Here is a 20,110-nt window from a genome sequence, read left to right as displayed (position 1 = left end):
GTAAAATCAGAACACAAGTTAAGCTAATATAACAAAAAGACCTGAAAATATAGTGGCTCCCCGAAAGGAGGAAGTTAACTTCTCTCGGGGGACAGCTGTTGTTCTCAAGCATTAACATGCTCAGAGTCATCTGGAGGACTTGTGAGAGCACAGATGGCTGGGTCCCATCCCCCGAGTCTCCAGTTCTGTAGGTCTGGGGTAGACCTAGGAATCTACCTTTCTACCAGTCTCCCAAGTGATACTGATGGTTTATTGGGATGGATTTACTTTTAGCATTAGACTTTGCCATCACTAACTACGTTTGCTTAACTCTTTCTAATATTTTTTTAAGTTGGTGGACTCTCCAGGTTCTCAGCGTGAAAGAAGGAACCCCCAGCTGAACTGATACTGACAATGGTGGCCTCCCTCAAAGAAGCAAAACAAAACCCTCAAGAGACTGCGTTCTATGGGCATCAGTTCTACTGGGTCATCAAGTTTCCTTTATGCAAAATACTTAACTATTCTTGTATCTTTCAACTTTGACTCAAGTCATGATTTTCAAGCAGCATCTTCTGGTTTGAACTTGTTTGCTGTGAATAATTGTCCATAAAGAGTGCTCCAATTAATGTTCTTTACATCTGGGCTATTTGTCTATTAGATTCCAGTCCTTGTTCCCATTCACAATAAAAGCTTAAACATATTGTCCAAAAGGCAGGTAGTTTTCTTATTTCAATTCCAAATGAGAGGACAGTGATTAATACTGAGATTAACAAACAGGTTGACGGTGAACTTGTGTGCTCATTGATGAAAGCAGGCTGAGTTTTTAGCTTTGCTCTCTGAAAGCCACTTACTGATTCCTTGTAGTGACTTAGAGCCTTTACAGATGCCACTTACTAGAAGCTCAGACTTGCTTTATCGTTACCCAGTCGGATGGGCTAGGTTGAACATAGAGGTTGGCCCTCTTCATCATATAATAATTCCCATCTCTTCAGCCCTTACCATGACTAGGTATTTTGCCAATGGTACTGATATTCTCCTCAAAATAGTTTCATAAGCTGAAAATGATCCGTCTCACTTAATAGCTAAGGAAACAGAGTTAGGTCAGCTGACTTGCCCAAGGTCACACAGTAGATGGAACTGGGATTCCAACACCTAAAGTCACCAGATTTTCTGTAGCATTTGACAGTTTTTCTATTGCCTCATTTTGAGCCCCTCTTTCAGTAGATTTAAGCCTAGCAAGTAGCACTGTTTCTTCAAAATTCCATTGCCAGCCTGAGAGAAGTAGTCCCCGGGGCCAGATTTAGTCAGCTCCACAGCAAAGGGAGAAAGTCGGTTCCAGAGATTCCCTTCCATTCTCAGAGAACATGGCCTGGCGGTTCACAACACTCCCCAGTTCCATTTTTATCATGCCATTCACACATTAACAGATTTTAAAGCTTCTTTGCCATATGTTTGGATTTCCTTCATTTGGGGAAATCACATATGAAATGGTGAAGAGATTTATCTTGCCTTTGTTCTGATTATCAAAGAACCACATAAGATGTGATGTGTTCTAATTTCTTTTAAAATCACGTTGATTCCCAACTTATCCAGAGCCAGACCAGGGAAAATACGTGAGGTGTGTTTTCAGTGTCCTGTCACCTTCCTCTTCTTGGGACGCCCTGGGCCTCTTTCCCAAGAACTCGATCCTGAGCTGAGAGCACTAAAGCCTGCCATGCAGCTGATGATGAAAGGGAAGCCCTATCACCAGGATTCACCCTCCAGTAGGACACTCATAAAGATGAAAACAACCTTCTAGACCCAGGGGACATTTCTCCAAGGGTGGCATTTCAGGTAGGGAGAGGAAGACAATGCTTCTGGAATAACCCCATCTAGACAGTCACTTGTTTGGTTGTTTCATGAGAGTAGATGTGATCCTATGTTTCAATTGCAATCATTTTTCCCTCATGTGCCCTGACCAAGACACAAGAACTGCTCACTTGAATCCCTTGACCCTTGCAGGCGCCTAAGTACCAAGCCCTGGTCAAGACTAGAATCCCTTTATCCATTTATCTGTCCTTGAATGGATAAAGAAGATGTGGTACATATATACATTGGAATATTACTCAGCCATAAAAGAGAATGAAATAATGCCATATGCAGCAACATGGATGGATCTGGAGATTATCATACTAAATGAAGTAAGTCAGAAAAAGAAAGACAAATATCATATGATATCACTTATATGTGAAATCTTTAAAAATGATACAAATGGGGAATTCCCTGGTGGTCCAGTGGTTAGGATCCTGCGCTTCCACTGTGGGGGGCCTGCGTTCGATCCCTGGTCAAAGAACTAAGATCCCACAAGCCGCGTGGCATGGCCGAAAAAAAAAAGATACAAATGAACTTATTTACAAAACAGAAACAGACTCACAGGTATAGAAAACAAACTTACGGTTACCAAAGGGGAAAGGTGAGGGGGAGGGATAAATCAGGAGTTTGGGATTAATATATACATACTACTCTATATAAAATAGATAATCAACAAGGACCTACTGTATAGCAATACTCTGCAATAACCTATATGGGGAAAGAACCTGAAAAAGAACAGATATATGTATACGTATAGCTGAATCACTTTGCTGTACACCTGAAACCAAACAACATTGTAAATCAACTATACCCGCCCCCCTCCCCCCCAAAAAAAAGAAAGAAAGAAAGAAAGAAAAACTATTAGAATACCTTTACTTAAGAGATACAGCTTTCCGGGCTTCCCTGGTGGCACAGTGGTTGAGAGTCTGCCTGCTGATGCAGGGGACGCAGGTTCGTGCCCCGGTCTGGGAAGATCTCACATGCCGCAGAGCGGCTGGGCCCGTGAGCCATGGCCGCTGAGCCTGCGTGTCCAGAGCCTGTGCTCCACAACGGGAGAGGAGACCACAGCGAGGGGCCCGCGTACCGCAAAAAAAAAAAGATATAGCTTTCCCTACACGGAGAGCTTTCCTGAGCACTTGTTTGCAAGTGTAGCCCCGTCACCTATCTGTGTGGGCTTATTGGGTCAGGGAATTTTCAGCTGCAGATAATAGCATCCACCTTGAGCTGTTTAAGCAGAAAAGGAAAACTCCAAAAAAGCCAGGCCTCCGATAGGTTGACGAGATGGCTGCCACGTACTCTGCTACCCCTACAGCATTCTGCAGAACTGCTGGAGTTAGCACTCTCTTCCACCGCCTCTGCCACTACCTGTGCCCCTGGCATTATGCCCCTCAAACTCTCTTCCGCCCTTGGCTTACTTCCAAATCAGTTTTGAATGTCTGATTGGTGGAAGCTAGCCTGTATCTAGCCGTGAGGGAAGCTGGGAAATGTAGTTTTTAGGGTTCTACTTTGGGAACACGAGACGAAAACTGTGGGGCCAGACAACTAAAAATGGGTACGTGCCATCTGCTTCTACAAGGATGAGGTCACTAGCCACTGTAGTCGCTGACCTTCAACACACCCTGAAAGGAGTTCAGGAATGAGGCACTCTGTGCTCTGGGAAAAACTGGAAGAACAGGTTTTTAGATAATTAGATATTTTCAGGAAAAGATTTTTATGAGCCCAACTCTTGCATTTCCTCATATCTATAAAAGCACTAAAATCATTAATGGAAACACCTGCTCCTCGTGACCAGCAGTAACCTTCCTGTGACTAGCAGCTACCTTCTGCCAAAATGTTTGCTTGATTGTCCTTATCCTTCTTCACCCAAATCACATATATACCGGCCTCTCCGCTTACCTCTTCGGAGCAGTTCCTCAGAGCATCTGAGAGGCTGTCTTCCAGGATATAGTCCTCATTTTGCCCAAATAAAACTTAACTCACAACTTTCACATTGCACCTTTTTTTTTTTTTTCAGTCGACAGACCCTATCAAAAAGAAGAGAGGGTGTTTAAAAGATATGGTCAGCCACAGGTTACAGATGTCCCCTGCCCCTGTGCTCAAAAAAGAATTTCCTCTTTGATTTCTGACCATTCCTATTCTAGAGAAGAGTTAACACCCAGCCTGGGATTGTGGGAAAGGAAGAGCCTGGTGGCTGCTCTCTGCAGCACACAGCCTAGGCGTGTGCATACAGCAAGGAGAGAAGATTGCTTTTAAGACGTGACAATATTTAGGAATCCTTGCAGCGAAGTGGGATAATCAAGAGGAAGAATCCAAAAGGGAAGAAAGCAATAATAATTGCCTTCAAATTTTCTCTTTTAAAAACAGTATTTTAATTTACTTTAAGCATCACAGGGTGGATTGCTCTGGGTAATTTAGCGGTCTTTGCTTATGATCAGAAGTTCAGTAACACACTCAGCAGACATTTCAAGCAGTGCAGTACCATTTCTAGCCCCACAATACCCACCTTTCCATCCCTATTGGGGATATATGATCACCACAGAGCATCTTAACCTAGCTCAGATGTGTAGGGAGTAATCTAAGTAAAATGTGGGATTTACATAATTCATTTCCTCAACCACAGGCTGCTTTAATCAGAGAGTATGAGATAGCTCTTCAAGGGAAAACCACAACGATAAACTATTGCCATTCCCAAAGCAGAAAGACCATGTGAAAACTGCTGCAATGAACGTGAGAATGCAGATGTCTCTTCAAGATACTGATTTCATTTTCTTTGGGTACCCAGAAGTGGGATTACTGGATCATACGGTAGTTCTAACCATGGCTCTGCTACTCTTTGCCCTGTGATCAGACCCATTAAACTAATTAATGGATGATGAATGGATGATTCCACATGACTCTAGATGGAAAAGAGACTATTTTGTAGACCTTCAGGAATGACCACTGTACCAGTTAGGATACCTTTGGATGTTCATAACTGAAAGCCCTCAACTCAAATTGGCATAAAAGATCGATTTATTATTTCATATACCAGAACTCCAGAGGGAGGTAGTATTCAACGTTGTTGAGTTCAGTTTAATTCAGTGACCCAAATATATCCTCAAGGATAGGGGTCTTTCCGTCTTCCCACTCTGCAACCAGGGTTCAGATTTATCCTTAAGCTGACTTCTCTCATGGTCACAAGATGGCTGCTGGAGTTCCAGCTGTCACATCCAGACAAGACAAAATTCAAAAGAAGAAGAAAGGCCACTTCTTTTCAGGCTTCACCTTATTAATAGTGATAAGTCCTTTCCCAGAGGTCCTTAACTCCCTCACACCTCAGTGACCAGCTGGGTCACATGCTTGCCCTAATCCTACCACTAATGAAGAGAACCAGACCACTACGACTGACCTCACCGATTTGGATTTATCCATTGAGTCACGTGGGAGGAGTGTCAGGAACCTAAGCAAAGACTCTCTCAGTAAGGAAGGAGGATGGAATGGATGTCAACGGATTTCACATACGAATCTCCCTGTGGCAGGGAGGGGCTCACATTCTCCAATTTGCCACAGTCCCCTCCACGCCCTAGTGCCCCCCAACCCCGCCTGCTACATTTGTTTACATTACCTGCCTGCCCAGTGAGAGCTGAGAGGATGCACAGAACCTGTCAGTCCATCATTCCTGTGCTAATCTGTGACACTCACCATGCTATTTGGTATTTCAGCATGCCCCTATTAAAAAGCAACTAGTCTGGGGAAAGAAAATTATTTGCCGTTAATGTGTTAACCCCATAGCCCAGGCGGAGAAGACCTGCAAAGGTAAGGAGGTTGCCACGGGAACAGGCTGCCTCTGCCGCCTTCTCCTGCCCGACACTTTCATCCTCTGATGAGAGGCTTCTTTCTCAGTCCCCACTCAGCCCCCCGGATGAGCTGCTCCCAGACTTGCCTTCTGTCTGCCTCTCCATCTTCCTGACATACACCTGACTGTGTAGCTCCCTTCCCTGTTTTTATTTCTTCCTTTTACCAGCACCAATCCTCCTGTCTCCTCCATCACTAGGGTCACAAGGTCGCCTTCTTCGCTATTGGGCACTTTACCATGAGTTACTTCCCCTTGGCTTCTGGTCTCATCATTGTCTTGGCTTTCTTCCTGCCTCTCGGCCTCCTTCTCTGTGTCTCCTTCACAGCCTCCTCCTCCTGGGTCCTGTTGAGTCCTGGGAGTTTCCAAGACTCCCTTTCAGGCTTTCTTCTCATCTTTGACCTTCTCTGTAGCAAACTACTCCCATGACACCACAGTGACCCCAGATTCCTGCTCAGCACAGATTTCTCCTCTGAATTTTCTTTTAAACTGAACAAGGGTATTTGACGTCCAGTTATTACATATAAAGTAAGCCTCAAATTTACTCTAGTTCTGGTCTTTATTCCTTCATTCTCTCTCTTTTTGTTTGTTGCATCATTTCTTTTTTTTTTTTAAGATTTTTTTATGTGGACCATTTTTTAAAGTTTTTATTGAATTGTAAATTTACAACTGAATTGTAGAATTGTTACAATATTGCTTCTGTTTTACGTTTTTGGTTTTTTGGCCACGAGCCATGTGGGATCTTAGTTCCCTGACTAGGGATCGAACTGTTACCCACTGCATTGGAAGGCAAAGTCTTAACCATTGGACCACCAGGGAAGTCCCACATCATTTTGATAATATTAGTGTAGATGACATTTACGTTCTGTTTTGTCATACTAAGTCCCACATTTGTTTCATCCTAGTTATATAGATTGCAAATATTCATGCTCATCCACAGTTCTTTTTTTTAATTGAAATAGTTGATTTACAATGTTGTGTTAATTTCCGCTGTATAGCAAAGTGACTCAGTTATAGGTATACACAATTCTTGTGCTGTGGTTTTCTCTGTTATCTCTTGATTAGATGAAATCCATCCTCTAATATTCATCTTAATAAAGGCTCTTAAGAAAGAATAGTGTTCCTTGAATTCTTTCTCGTTCAAAAACTATTTGTCCACAGCCTCTATTCCTGGAGGAAAGTGATCTAGACTCAAAATCTTCCCTTGAGTATCATAAAGAGATTCCTCACAGCTTCCATGACAATCTCAGCTATTTGGGGCAGTATTTATATATTTTCTTTTCATCTTCAAGTCGTAACTATCTTCTAGTGACATTGCCATTGGTGTTTGAAGCTCTTGTTTCTTTGCATAATATCTAGGAAGAGTAGTGAGGAAATGGGAAGATGCAATGTCCCAATACTAGGTTCATACAAGAAGTCTAGCCCATGGGACTTAAAAATGAAGGTAGAGTGGAGTTCCCTGTCGGTGGATCCAGTGGTTAAGACTCGACGCTTTCACTGCTGTGGCCCAGATTCAATCCCTGCTCGGGGAATTAAGATCCCGCAAGCCATGGGACGCCGGGGGTGGGGTTTGGGGGGAGGAAGGAGGGCAGAAAGACATGCCTTTGACTTTTCCTTTACTGGGGTGGGGGGAGTGGGGGGTAGATACCGCTTTAGCATGAATAGAAGTCAAACTTGGAAACTCCAAATAGATTATCTTGTTCAGTTTTTCAGAACAATCCTTAACATAGATGATACTATGCCAATTATATGCAGATGAGTAACTTGTGGTATACAAGTAAACAACTAGCTCAAGGGCGCCTAGCTTATAAATTGGAAAAAGCGGAATAAAACCCATCCTTTAAACTCCGAGCCAAGTTCTTGTTTAATATACCACAGCTGTCTCCTACAAATACCCCAGAGTCAAAATGATAATTCCCTTCCTGGCACGGTTAATGTCTGTTCTTCTAGGAAGGAAGAATGAATAGAACAATTCTTAATCTCCTTTCCCATCTCTGAGCCTTAAGTACCATCCGCAGCTCTGTCATTGGAGGGTGGCCAAAAAGATCACAGAGCTTCAAAGTATCTCCTCACCAGATTTCTTACACACTTAAATTCTGTTAATTTTTTGGGTTGGTCATTGTACCCCCAGAAATTGACTCTTAAAACATAAATATGTCTAGGTGGGTGATATATTAGGATATTTAAGTCATTAATACCCTGGTATTAAATACCAGGTATTAGAAAATAACCTGAGTGGCAATCCTATAGCATATAATGTCTAATGGTAGGACTAAACTTATTATCTATTTGTTGTCATTTGAAGGATACCAGGAAGAGAACACCATGTATCAAATATTTTTTACTGCATAGGCAGTAAAATTCTAAAATTTTACTTTTAGTATAATTCTAAAATTCTACCTTTAGTATAATTTTTAATTAACTAAATTTGAATTAAGAATTGCCCTATTTCAATATCGACAACAATATTGTACTACAATCGTCAAATTCGCTAAGAGACTAAAACTTAATTATATCAACCACTAAAAAGAGAGGAAATTATGTAATGTGATAGAGGTGCTAAATATCACTACGATGGCAATAATATTGCAATAATTAAATGCATCAAATTAACACATTGTACATCTTAAATTTACACAATGCTATATGTCAAATATATTCAATTAAAAAAAAAAGAATTTCCCTACTTCAGGGCTCATTTTATTAAAACACGCAAATATTTCCTCACTCATGCTTTGAATAAATTGATTTAGAACTAATTCCTTCCTAACCTGAATTATGGAGGGGCATGAGAAACTTGAAAGCATAACATTTCTTGGCCTTCCTAGTGGCTTTAATGACATAAGAATCCCCGGGGTTGGGTTGACTTGGCCTAAGTGGGAATCTGAGCAGAAAAGGGCTTTCCATCACAGGGGCAGCGTGAAGCCCATGGACTTGCGCAGACTCAGAAAGGAAGGCCATTCCTTGGCTGAGAAAATGCTTCTCATAGCTGGCGGTTCTGGGAAGTAAGGCTCTGTTGGAAAACTCCTGGTGCCCAATTAGCAGGTGAAGTTCTCAAGATGACCACCAGATGGCACCCTCAGCCAAATTACTGAAGTACTCTGCGGGATCAGAATGTTGCAGCTGGGAGGATTTTTGAAAAGGTCCAACCATTTCTATTCTATTCTATTCTATCCCATTCCATTCCATTCCTTTTATGTTTAGGCCGTGGCAGTGAAAGTTCGGAATCCTAACCACTAGGCCACCAGGGAACTCCCTGGTCTAACCCTTCTATTTTACAACCAAGGGACCTCGGCCAGGGTGAAACTACCTTGCCGGAAGCCACATATCAAGTCGGCGGCAGAACTGGGGTTCCTGTGACCCCTTGACAAGGAATCCAATCATGTCTCTATGACAGTAATCTCAAGGGATTCTCCTCACCCCAAATGGAGCAAAAGACAAAAACGACACAAGGAGCTACTGTTTGAGTCTGAGGACAAAGTCTTGCTTACGCAGATTTTTGGCCAAGTGTCAGGCAGTCCGATTTACTGTGGGCTTGTTTGCTCTAGAAATGAGTCTGGGGTGGGGTGGGGCGAACACAAAGCAGTGGGATTTGGAGATACAACAAGACAGACTGATCCCGGGAAAGTAAGAGGACAACAGGCAGGAAAAACCAAGGAGAGATGCCTGGAGATGAGCTTTTTATTTATTTATTTATATTTTTTAACATCTTTATTGGAGTATAATTGCTTTACAATGGTGTGTTAGTTTCTGCTTTATAACAAAGTGAATCAGCTATACATATACATATGTTCCCATATATGGAGACGAGCTTTGCACTAGGGACAGAACGATGCAAGGAGGGGAGAAAAGGCAATTTAGACAGAGGATGCTCAGTGAAAGAACAGGAATGGGTGCACCACTGCAGCAGGGCAGGCCCGAGGCAAATGGCATGTAAGCCCAGCTTCCCTGGGGCCCAAGGCCTCTCTCTCGTCACACTTGTCCCTCCCCACCCCTACCTCACCAACCTATCACTGCAGAAAACGTTCTCCAGCCAGGAGCTGACATCACAGAGTGAATTTCAGTGAGCGTCCTCTTTCCCAGGAGAGTTGGCATTTTAGGCTGGTCTCTCCTTTTGGATAAAAAGGTGTTGTCCACCTTAAGCAACAGTATAGAAGAGGGGCTTGGGGAGAGCGAGATGCTGTCAAAGTCAGCGGTTTAGAGCAGAGGTTTTCTATTAACCAGAAGGTCAACAGGAAAGGAAGTGGGTGAGTGAGATATGCGGGTGGAGCCTTGCAGGCAGAAAGAGAAGTTGAGATTTGAAACTGCAGAAGAAGTGTGTGGATGTATTGATCACTGTGCCTAGGACAGTAGGCACTCATTATCTGTTAGCTGAATTGATACGTCCTTATTGAATGTGAAAAGGCTCCCTGGCAAGGGAGCAACACGATGAACATGGTATTTAGGAAAATTCTTCCAACGTGAGTACCTGAAATGGATGGAGTTTAGTGGGAAGACTTAAAAAAAGAAAAACAAAACAAAACAACAGCTTTACTGAGATATAATTCACATACCATACAATCCACCCATTTCAAGTGCCTCATTCAATAGCTTTTAGTATATTCAAAGATATAGGCAACCATTCATCACCACAGCTGATTTTAGAACATTTTCATCACATCAAGAAGAAATCCCATATCCTTTATCCCCCGCTGTGTCCCCATCTCCCTGTCCCCCAGCACAAAGCAACCATGAATCTATTTTCTGTGTGTATAGATTACCCTATTCTGGAATTTCCTATGAATTTCCATTTACGTGGTACGTAGTCTTTTGTGTCTGGCGTCTTTCACTTAACATAATGTTTTCAAGGCCCATCCATGTTGGAGCATGTATTAGTATCCCATTCCTTTTTATGGCTGAATAATAGTTCATTGTACATATATATCACATTTTGTTTATTAATTCATCTGTCAATGGACATTTGGGTTGTTTCCATTTTTTAGCTATTATGAAGAATGCATGTTATAGACTTTCATGTACAGGTTTCTGTGTGGATGTATGTTTTCATTTCTCTTGGCCAGAATTGATGGTTCCTATGGTAACTCTATATTTAATCATTTGAAGGACTGCCAGATTGTTTTCCAAAGTGGCTGCAACGTTTTTACATTTCCCCATGAGTGTATGTTGGGTTCTGATTTCTTCACTTTCTCACCAGCATTTCTTGCTGCTGACTTTCTGATTCTAGTCATCCTAATGCATGTGAAGGGGTATTTCATCGTGGTTTTATTTTTCATTTCCCTGATACCTAATTATATCAAGTATTTTTTCTCTATTGTTTTTCTCTTCTCTATTTTATTCATTTCCACTCTAATCTTTTCTATTTCCTTCCTTCTTCCTTCCTTTCCTTTCCTTCAAGTTTAGCTTGTTCTTTTTCTAGTATGTTAAAATGGAAGGTTAGGTAATTGATTTGCAATCTTCTTTTTTTAATATAGACAGCATTAACAGCTATAATATTCTCTCTAAGCACTGCTTTAGCTGCATCCCATAAGTTGTGATATGCTGCATCTTCATTTTCACTCATCTTAAAGTATTTTCTGTGGGGGAAGATATTTCAGGTAGAAGGAAGAGCTTGGATAAAGGCATAAAGGTAGGAAAGCTTGGGTCAAGCTTCGTGGTCAGTTGAGTTTGGCAAGAGCAGAGGGTGTGTGCAGAAGAGTTTGAGTGATGGAGAAAGTTAAGTTGGAGTCATCTTGTATGAAGGACCAAAGAGTTTATTCTGAATGGATTTTAGACAATCAGTTGTCATTTCTAGGACAATTGCCTTATTTCACTTTCTTTCTAGATGTGGAATGAGTGGCTTTCTGAAGGTGCAGAAGACAGGTGGGGGAAAGTTCAGAAGGAAGGACAGGAATAGGGTCAATACAAACACAAAAATCGGCGAAGTCTGTGCAATTCCTGCCCTGCTGTCCCCATCTTAGAGAAGTGGCTGATGGGGTCCAGCCACCACTGTGACTACTTCCCAGGCAGGAGGAAACACTGGCAGTGTTTCCAAAATAGCTGCATCCCATCCCCCTGTAGGAGGAAAAAATTGTATATCCTTGTTTCATCACTGGCTAAGTTTTAAGTTTTGAAAATTCTAACAGTCTTGTTGCCCGTTCTTTCCCTTTTGAAACTCTCTCTCTTTAGCTTCCACGTCACCACGCTTTCCTGATTTTCCTTCTCTCACTCCCCTGCCCTCCTCCAACACTGTCCATGAAACGCTGGAGCCTCTCAAGGCTGACTCTGTCTGCTCTTCTCACTCCACACTCCATCTCTCTTGGCAAATCTCATCTCATCTCTGCCCATGGCTTTGATTATCATCTGTGCACCGATCTCAGAGCTCGGATAGCAGCCAGCTCTGCTCTGAGCTCTGAGTCCCAAGCCAGTACTAGGAGTTGCCTACCCAATATCTCTACTCAAACTCATTTGATCAAGACTGAACTCACAATCTCCTCATTCAACCTCAAACCTGGCCTCCTTGTCACCACAGGAGGCGTTCATGCTCTTTCCCCTCAATTACTGCAATAGCCTTCTAACTGGTCTTCTAGAACCCTCTCTCGCCTCCTTTCCAGCTCTTCATACTGCAGACGAGATGATTTATTTGAAATGACCATATCCCCACCTATAGCAGACATTAGCTAATTTTTGGCCATCCAGCAGGTGAAAACACTTCCTATGTTGGAAAGTTCCCCTCCTTATGAGTCTTGGTTGGATGCAGAACTTGCCTCCTAAAATTGTTTTTAGCCACGTAGACTCTTACTTTCTCTTTCCTTTGGCCTCTGCCAGACCAGCCTTGTTCCAGAGCATCAGCCTGGCCCCGGTTCCTCCTCCTTCGCGCATGCCGTGCCCACCTCCACCCCTCTCCTCTTGCCTGGCTAACTTGTTTTCCTTTCAGAGTTCAGATTGAGTGTCACTTCTTCAGAGAAGTCTTCTGTGACTCGTGGTCTAGGGCAGATTCTTTGTTATAAGCTCTTATAGGATGGAATGCTTTCTCTGGGCCTCACATACCCCTGTACAGTTACTGGGTGCTTCTGTTGGGTCAGGCACTGAATATGCAGGGCAGGACCAGAGAGCTGCCTTCAAGGAGCCCACAGTCTCCCTTGGGGCTGTGGACATCACTATGGGTGAGTGCTGGGGTAGTACTCCCTCAACAAAGTGCTCGGGGGAGGGGGTGGAGAAGAACAAGGAACCGACTGTTGCAAAAAGGCAGGCCAGCTGCACAGAAGGCAGTAGCATCTGGGCCAGGTCCGGAAGGAGTCTGCCTGTGGGGGAGGGGGGACGTCCTTCCAGGCAGAAGGAATATTCATACTCAAAGCCATAAAGTGAAAAAGCACATGGTGGACCAGTGACATGCAGAGAACTCTGGTGTCACTTAAGCAGAGGATGAGGAGGGAAGGGGGTTGAGGAGGAAGGCAAGAGACAAAAGCCTGGAAAGATGGGTCGGGTCAGATTCAGAAATGGCTCAGACGCCATACTCATCAGCTGCTTGGCTTTTGTCCCATGAGCCATAAGGAATTGTTTTAAGCAGAGGAATTATTTGAAGCACCTAATTCTGACTACAATGTGAAGGACAGATTGAAAGGATTTAGGGACAGGAAGATAATATGGAAGCTGTATCTTTATAGCTCCAGAGCTTATCAAAAAGAGAACCCAATAAATATAATAGGTAGGGCTTCCCTGGTGGCGCAGTAAAAAAATATATATATATATATATATACACATATATATATAATAGGTAAATGAATCAATGGTGAAATAGTCCAATAAATGTAATGGGTAAATGAATCAATGAAGAAATAACCATAAACTGGGACCATGAGAAGCATTGCATGCCATGGGAGGCCATGCAGCCCGAGTGAGAGTTGATAAAGCCCTGAGCTGGAGAGTTCGCTGGAAACACAGGGCTGGGTGAATTTAAGAGACATTCTGAAGTAAAATCAATGGGGCTGAGTAGTTAACTGCCTACAGGCATTGAAGAAAAGGGATGAATGAATTAGGGTTAGGTTTGCCTAACAGTGACCAAAAACTTAGACTTAAAACAGAGAGCCCAGGTAGCAGTCAAGAGCTAGCATGGTGCACCAGTGTCAGGGACTTATCGCATATGGTCCCTTCCATCATGTCAATCAATGTCCTCAACATGGGGCTTCATGACATGGTCCAAGATGGGGGCTCCAGCATCACACCTATCTTGTAGCCAACAGACTACAGGACAGAGACAAGAACAGGGCGTGCTGGTGACCTTTAAGAACTTACATCCTAAAAGTGTTTTCTGTTCCATGACATTGGTCATTATTTAATCATATCCAATTGAAAGGGAGGCTGGGCGATGTCTCTGTTCTGGGCAGCTAAAATTTGGAAGATGTATGGCTGAGAAATAAGGTAGAAAGGAAACTGGAAAATATCTTGCCTCAAGGGGTCAAGAACAATTTCATCACATCCGTCGGGTGGCTACGAATGCAGAAAGAGAGAGGAGAGTTTTAAGAAGGTTTTTGGGAAGCCACACTGTAAAGACAAATAAGTTTTGTTTTGAACGTATCTGTTTTGGGGTGGCCTGTGGGACGCCAGGTGGAGAAAACCAGTAGGCACTTGCAAACGTGTGTACACTTTCATTCTTATTTCCTCTACTTAGGCTATGCTCCTTGAGGATGGAGACTCTTGTTTATTCATCATTACATGTCCACCACACCTTGCAAGTTTCAGGAATGGATAAAGATGACAGGAAAATCAAGAAGGTGAAAAAAACTAACAGCTAAGTTTTTCAAGTACAAATGGGGAGAATATAGAACCCAGCCACTGTTAGCACTGGAAAGAACTTTCTCAGACCACTTTGGACAGGAAGGTAACCTCCTACGCAGTTCATTCAGAACCTACTAACCTAAACACACACACACACTTATACCATGTACAGAGCAGAACACTGCTTTTAAAAATGAGGTGTTCCGGGGACTTCCCTGGAATAGAATAAAATAGAATAGAATAGAATGTGTTCTGTTTCAGGAGTCTATGGTGGGTGATGAGGGATAAAGGGAGATTTTGGAGATATAGCTGTACAGGGGGACCTGTTTGGGGTCACATGACCAGGCAGTGTCACAACCTTGACTGGACCAGAGATCTCCTGACTTCCAGGCTGAGGGGTGACACTGCACCTGCCTTTAAGAAGATGACCCCATTGTAAAGCAATTATACCCCAATAAAGATGTTAAAAAAAAAAAAAAAAAGAAGATGACCCGCCAAAGGTAAGGGAACACGGCCCACTCCGTGTCTTGCAGGCCTGTGAGAGATGTGGCCAAGGATCTAGACTATTTAATCCAGTTTTACGAAAGGAGTTTTACAGAGAGCAATTAAGGCACAGTTAAGGAATTAATCACTAATGAGTCATTAACTCTGCCTCCTATTGTACAGCTAACAAGCTGAGGCCAGATGATTGGAGCCAGTTCCCAATTAGGGGGACGACATTGGCCAGAAAGCGCACCATCGGCCTCTTGAAGAGTCAGGAGTGCCTGCCTGCGGCTGCCGGGCCTCCCCTTTCCCAGGCGGGTCAGGACGCAGGCAGAGCTCGCGCTTGCAGAGCGGAAAGGAAAGGCCAGCTTTACATTAATATTATCTTCCCTGAAAATCTTTGTTTTTTTTTTTGCTGGCCTCCTGGAGGCTGGAATTCCATTCGTGTAGTAAGGTTCTGTTGGCGGAAAGGCGCGCTTGGACCTGAGACCGAGAAGGGTGCGCAGCGAGGCTGGGGGTGCGGGAGCGGGCGGGAGGCGTCACGTTAAATGCTAGGTTCCTGGGGGCGGCTGTGTCCGGACTCCTGGTGTCCCTTCCGTGCACCTCCCGCGGGGAGGACGCGGCTCACTTGCAAGCGGAGTCCCGCGCTGCCCTCGCTTCCCAAACCTGGCTACACCGAGGGCTCTCCGCCTAGGCTTTCAAGTAACCGATGAACTTGGCCGAGAGCAGGAAGGATGAGGATCCCCTGCCTCCTCCCGCCGGATTCTAGATTGTCGGGGACGGGCAGGGACTGTCTCCCCTGGTGTAACATTTCCCATCTCCCCAAACAGTTGCTATACGTTTAAAATAAGTAAAGACAGCGGGGCCGCCCCTGTTCAGTTGCTGACCTCTGGGCCGAATCCTGCCCCTCCCGAGGGGTCTCTCCCAGCCCTCCCACCCGCTCTCACCCACACCCGTCCCGATCACCCTCCCGGCAGCAGAGGTGGGAGCTCGGGCCCGCAGGAGGCAGAACTGGGTTTCGAGAGCGGGAAACCCACGTCGGATGAACAGCCGGGACCGGCCTGGGGTCGCAGCGCGGGGCTCCAGGACACCGAGCGAGGAAGACCCTCCGCTGCTGCGGCCGCCTCTGGACCCCGTGACTCTGGAGACCGGCGGTCTGGAGAGGCGGAGCCCTCAGTGCCCTGCGTCCCCGAGGGAGAGAGAAATCACCACCAGAAGTCCGGAGCCGCGGCGTGCAGGACGGTCACGTCACTCTCACCGGCAGGAAGAGACTCCTCCATAAAGGGAGAAATGCCAAAACTGAAATGCCGCCAACGAGGCGGGGGTAGCTGATGGCGGCTAGGTTAGCGGGGCGCCCAGCTCCGCGCCGGCCCGGGATCTCTGCATCAGCCCTCGGTCCAGGGGGAGCGCCAGACAGTCTGCGCCCGCTGCACCGCTAGCCGTGCCTGACTCCGCCCTTCCCTCGGAGCCGTCCAATCCGAGGCGCCCTTCTCCGCCCCGCCCCCGCGGTCACACAGCCTGGCCCCTTGGTGGCTCCTACCCCAGCTCCCAGGAGCCCCGAGGAGCGGTTTTGACGTCCCACCTTCTTTCCACCCCCCCACCCCTCCGCCGGCTGCCGTTCAGAACAGGGGTCGTCTTCCTGCGAGAGGGTCCCCAGGGCCTCCCTCCTAGTCTGACAGGATCCACGTCGGCCTGAAGCAAGGCCTGCTTAGAGCAACACAGTGTCTTTTCTCCCCGAACCCCGTAAGACCACTCCCAACTGGTTCCTGTTTCCCTTCAGTGGACAGTGGTAGCCTGAACCAAACCCGCAGCCTCATCATGGAAGACTCAAGAACCATTTCCCAGGTGATGAGGATTTACTGGGGGAGTCCTTTCCCCCAGAGTCCCTGAAAGGCGTGTGTCCGCCCCAAATCAGAGCCAGCACAGCCTAGTTTCGGAAGGCAGTGCCGCACCTTGACCGGCACCTCTGCAAACTGCTTTCCGTAGCCGTGAGCTTGAGCAGCGGCCCCAGGTGCTTCTGGATCGTCTGGGGCTTTAACGCTCTTTATCACAAGCCATTCTCACCTCCTACCGGAGTTAAGTACAGTACCGCCTGCCCGCCTCACCTGCACCCCTCCTCCTGGAGCTGGGAGCTTGACTCACCGCGGGCCCAGTGGAGCTGCCCTACTAAGCAGCCTTTAGGAAGAGGGCGAGGAGGGACGCTGGGGCTGATGCTCTGTCCAGGCCTCCCCCAGGTAGCCCAGGAAGGCACTCACAACGAGCACCCATTCCTCAGCATCTCAATTCCCAATGTGGCCTAATGAGCTGTTCTTGGGAATTGGAATTAAGGAGCACTTATTCAGCAACTATTTCCCGAATATGCAATATGATCGTGAACGAACGGGACTTATAGTTATTCCAGCTCCAACGCTTACAAGCAGAGTTAATTGGTGCAACCTCTCTGTGCCTCAGTCTCCTCATTTATAAAATGGGGCGAGTTGAATCTTCCTAGTAGAGTCCTTGTGAGGCTTAACTGAGATGAAACCACTTCGAAGAGTGCAAGCACATAGTAAGCTTTCAATGATCATTAGCTATTAGTATTTTGATCATTTTCCAAGGACTTGTCCCTAAGTCCAGGTATGGTTCACTCTGTTGGTGCCTAAAGAGATGGTTTAGAATATCCCTTCTCAGACTAAACTAGTAAAAGAGGAGACGAAAATGGTGGAAAACTGCAGATGCAAAAAGATAGGAAGAAAAATGGCAGAGAGAAGGAGACAGAATGAAAAGTGGATATGATCTAAGGTAATCGAAGAAGTTGCTGATGGTGAGATGCACAAGGTCAGAGGTGCCCAGGACTAAGGAGAAAGAGGGCGGAGCAAGTGTGAACAGCCGGGACCGGCCTGGGGTCGCAGCGCGGGGCTCCAGGACACCGAGCGAGGAAGACCCTCCGCGGCTGCGGCCGCCTCTGGACTTCCAACTTCAGGGCCACTGAAGTTGGAAGTTCTCTGAATAAATCATTCCTAGTAAAACGAGGGCATTAAAGGATGAAAGAGAAGATAGGCCAAAGTGAAAGAAATTTACTTACACATCCATCCTGAGTTTACCTATTTTTTTCATGCCAAGATCTGATATTGCTTGGGCCACTCCATTCATTTCCCTATGGAACCTCCTTGTCAGAGAAAAGCGCAAGTATCAATATATTACTCCCTACCTATTGGGGGAAATAACCCATTCAATAAATTCTTCCTGACCAGCCTACTATGTGTTAGGCTCCAGGTGAAGGTCTAGGGGTACACAGCTCTGGTTATGCCACAGGCTCTAAGGACCCACATGGCAGGGACTGAATCCTGTGACGACACTCCCTCTACTCCCAGCCCCGGGATAATCCTCCTTTTCCCAGGTAGGTTTCAGGAACCCAAGAACAGCACAGGGGTACTCGGGATCAGAGAATCGGGATCACAATGTGTATTGCTTCATACCAGATCATTGGTATAGTTTACACAATGTGGTAAACTACCCATCTTTCCCACTTCCCAGGGAGGTGGGGCTCATTTACAGGAGGAAAGTGGGCTGTGGTGGTTCACTAACGTGCTAACGACCTATAGACAGTAAGTAGCTGGTTGACGCTAAGGCTCTGGCCGCGCCTTCCCGGGAGCACTCAAAGATAGGAGGCCGGAAGGACCTGCGCGGCGGCAATCCGGACGATTCATACCGCGGCCTCTCAGGCTGGGAGTTCCGGGCTCTCCTTCGCCCCGGGGACGCCGCTAGTATCCCAGGAGCTTCTGAAGCCCGCGGAGACTTCTGGATTGCTTTCCCGCCCCCCAGAGACGGCGCCAAAGAGCCACAATACTGTCCACAACGCGCCCGCGAGAATGTGCCCTCCGGGTCGCGGCTCAGAGCGCCCCAGGACACGCTCCCCGAGCGCGACTGCTAGCCCGACGCGCGTCAAGCGGAAGCACTGGGTTGCCGGGTGCGGAGCGAGCTGGGGAGGCGAAAGGGCGGCGCGGGGCTTAGAAAAGGAAAAGTCGCTCTGCCCCAGTCTTCGGAGCACTAATGTCATCAACCCTGGGTAGCAGGGGCGGGCCCCGAGCCGGTGACCTGGACAATGATCTGAGAGGGGCCTGGGGCCGCGGCGGGCTGGAAAGAGGGAGGCGGGGCCGCCAGGAGCTTCGAGGAGTTCAACTCTTACCCTGGGAAGGTGGTGTAGAAGCTTCCTAGGGTCTGGCCTTCAAAGTAGCAGCTGCAGCTCGGCTATTGGGGTATCGAGGGGCTGGGAACGCGCAGGCAGCTGAGCCTTAGGCTCCAGACACCCGGAACCCCACACACTCGCAGGCGCCCGCCGTGCCGGTAGAGGGGCGCTCTGGTCTAGGGCGTCGCTGTGTCTGGGACGCTGGCGATTCTCCGCTGTAGCACAGCTCCCCGAGGAGGATGCGCAGGAGGGAGCCCCAGCTCCTGCGCAGCCCTCTGCTTTCCCGCACCCTCCACATGCAGCCCCTCCAGAAGCCGCCTTCATACACACATCTTCCTCCCCGCCACCGCAGTCCTGAGCGCGCTTAACCAGAGTCAAACCAAAACAGGTAAATCTTTAATTCTCCTCCTCAATTCTTCGAAACTACTTGTACAGACAGTCCCTCAAACACTTTCTCCGCCTCCCCTTCCTCCCAGTCGGCCTTTTCTGGGGTTGCCACGCCGCCCGGGAGCGGCCGAGGTCAGGCGCTTTGGGTGCCTTGAACTTGGAGGCTCCGGCGCCCGCCGGGGTGGCAGCACCGTGGCCGCCTGTCCCCCTCCAGCAGCAAGGCCCGGGGTCCGTGGGAGTGTGGGTGTGGCCAGAAGGTCTCGGCTGGCCTGGGGGGTCAGCCCTCCGCGGTGAGTCGGGCGCAGATGCACATCCTAGACCCAGGTCTTCAGGCGGCGCAGGGCAAGAGTGGCCGAGTCCGGGGGACCCAGGGAGAAGGCGTGAGCGCCTGCGGCTCGGGGTCGGCTCCTAGGACGGGCGTCTGGCCTGAATTGGTCCCCGGTGCCCTTAGAGGGCCTGCCACGGCTTCCCGATGGCCTGGATGTGCTCCTTGGCCTTCAGGCGCAGCGCCGCGATGCTGCTGTTGCGCGGGTCCGCCTCGTCCAGCGGGAACTTGTCCCCGAAGCCGGGCCCGCACGGGTAGGCGGGCGGCGGCGGCGGCGGCGGCCCGAGGGGCTGCAGGCCGGGCCCGAGGGGCGGGGAGTTCAAGAAGGGCG

The 20,110-nt window shown here is 47.1% G+C and overlaps 2 protein-coding genes across 3 annotated transcripts in view; one reads left to right on the top strand and one right to left on the bottom strand.

Annotated features, from left to right (window-relative positions):
- Window positions 1-385, top strand: part of GRP (gastrin releasing peptide) — a 12,182-nt gene extending 11,797 nt beyond the window's left edge. Inside the window, exon 3 of one of the 2 annotated variants that reach the window (XM_024754937.1) lies at window positions 348-385. In XM_024754937.1, the coding sequence (XP_024610705.1) occupies window positions 348-385 (38 nt within the window). Of the gene's footprint in view, window positions 1-340 lie in introns of both variants that reach the window. The other variant, XM_024754938.1, reaches the window with a different exon arrangement.
- Window positions 386-19,901: 19,516 nt separating this feature from the next.
- RAX (retina and anterior neural fold homeobox) overlaps window positions 19,902-20,110 on the bottom strand; it is a 3,755-nt gene continuing 3,546 nt past the window's right edge. Inside the window, exon 3 of the mRNA XM_024754865.1 lies at window positions 19,902-20,102. Within this exon, the coding sequence (XP_024610633.1) occupies window positions 19,902-20,102 (201 nt within the window). The remainder of the gene's footprint in view (window positions 20,103-20,110) is intronic.

The sequence above is a fragment of the Neophocaena asiaeorientalis genome, unplaced genomic scaffold, assembly GCF_003031525.2.
Source record: "Neophocaena asiaeorientalis asiaeorientalis breed wild unplaced genomic scaffold, Neophocaena_asiaeorientalis_V1.1 scaffold124, whole genome shotgun sequence".
NCBI classification, from domain to species: domain Eukaryota; kingdom Metazoa; phylum Chordata; class Mammalia; order Artiodactyla; family Phocoenidae; genus Neophocaena; species Neophocaena asiaeorientalis.
Note: the sequence above shows the minus strand (reverse complement) of the source record. Positions and strands in the feature narration are given on the sequence as shown.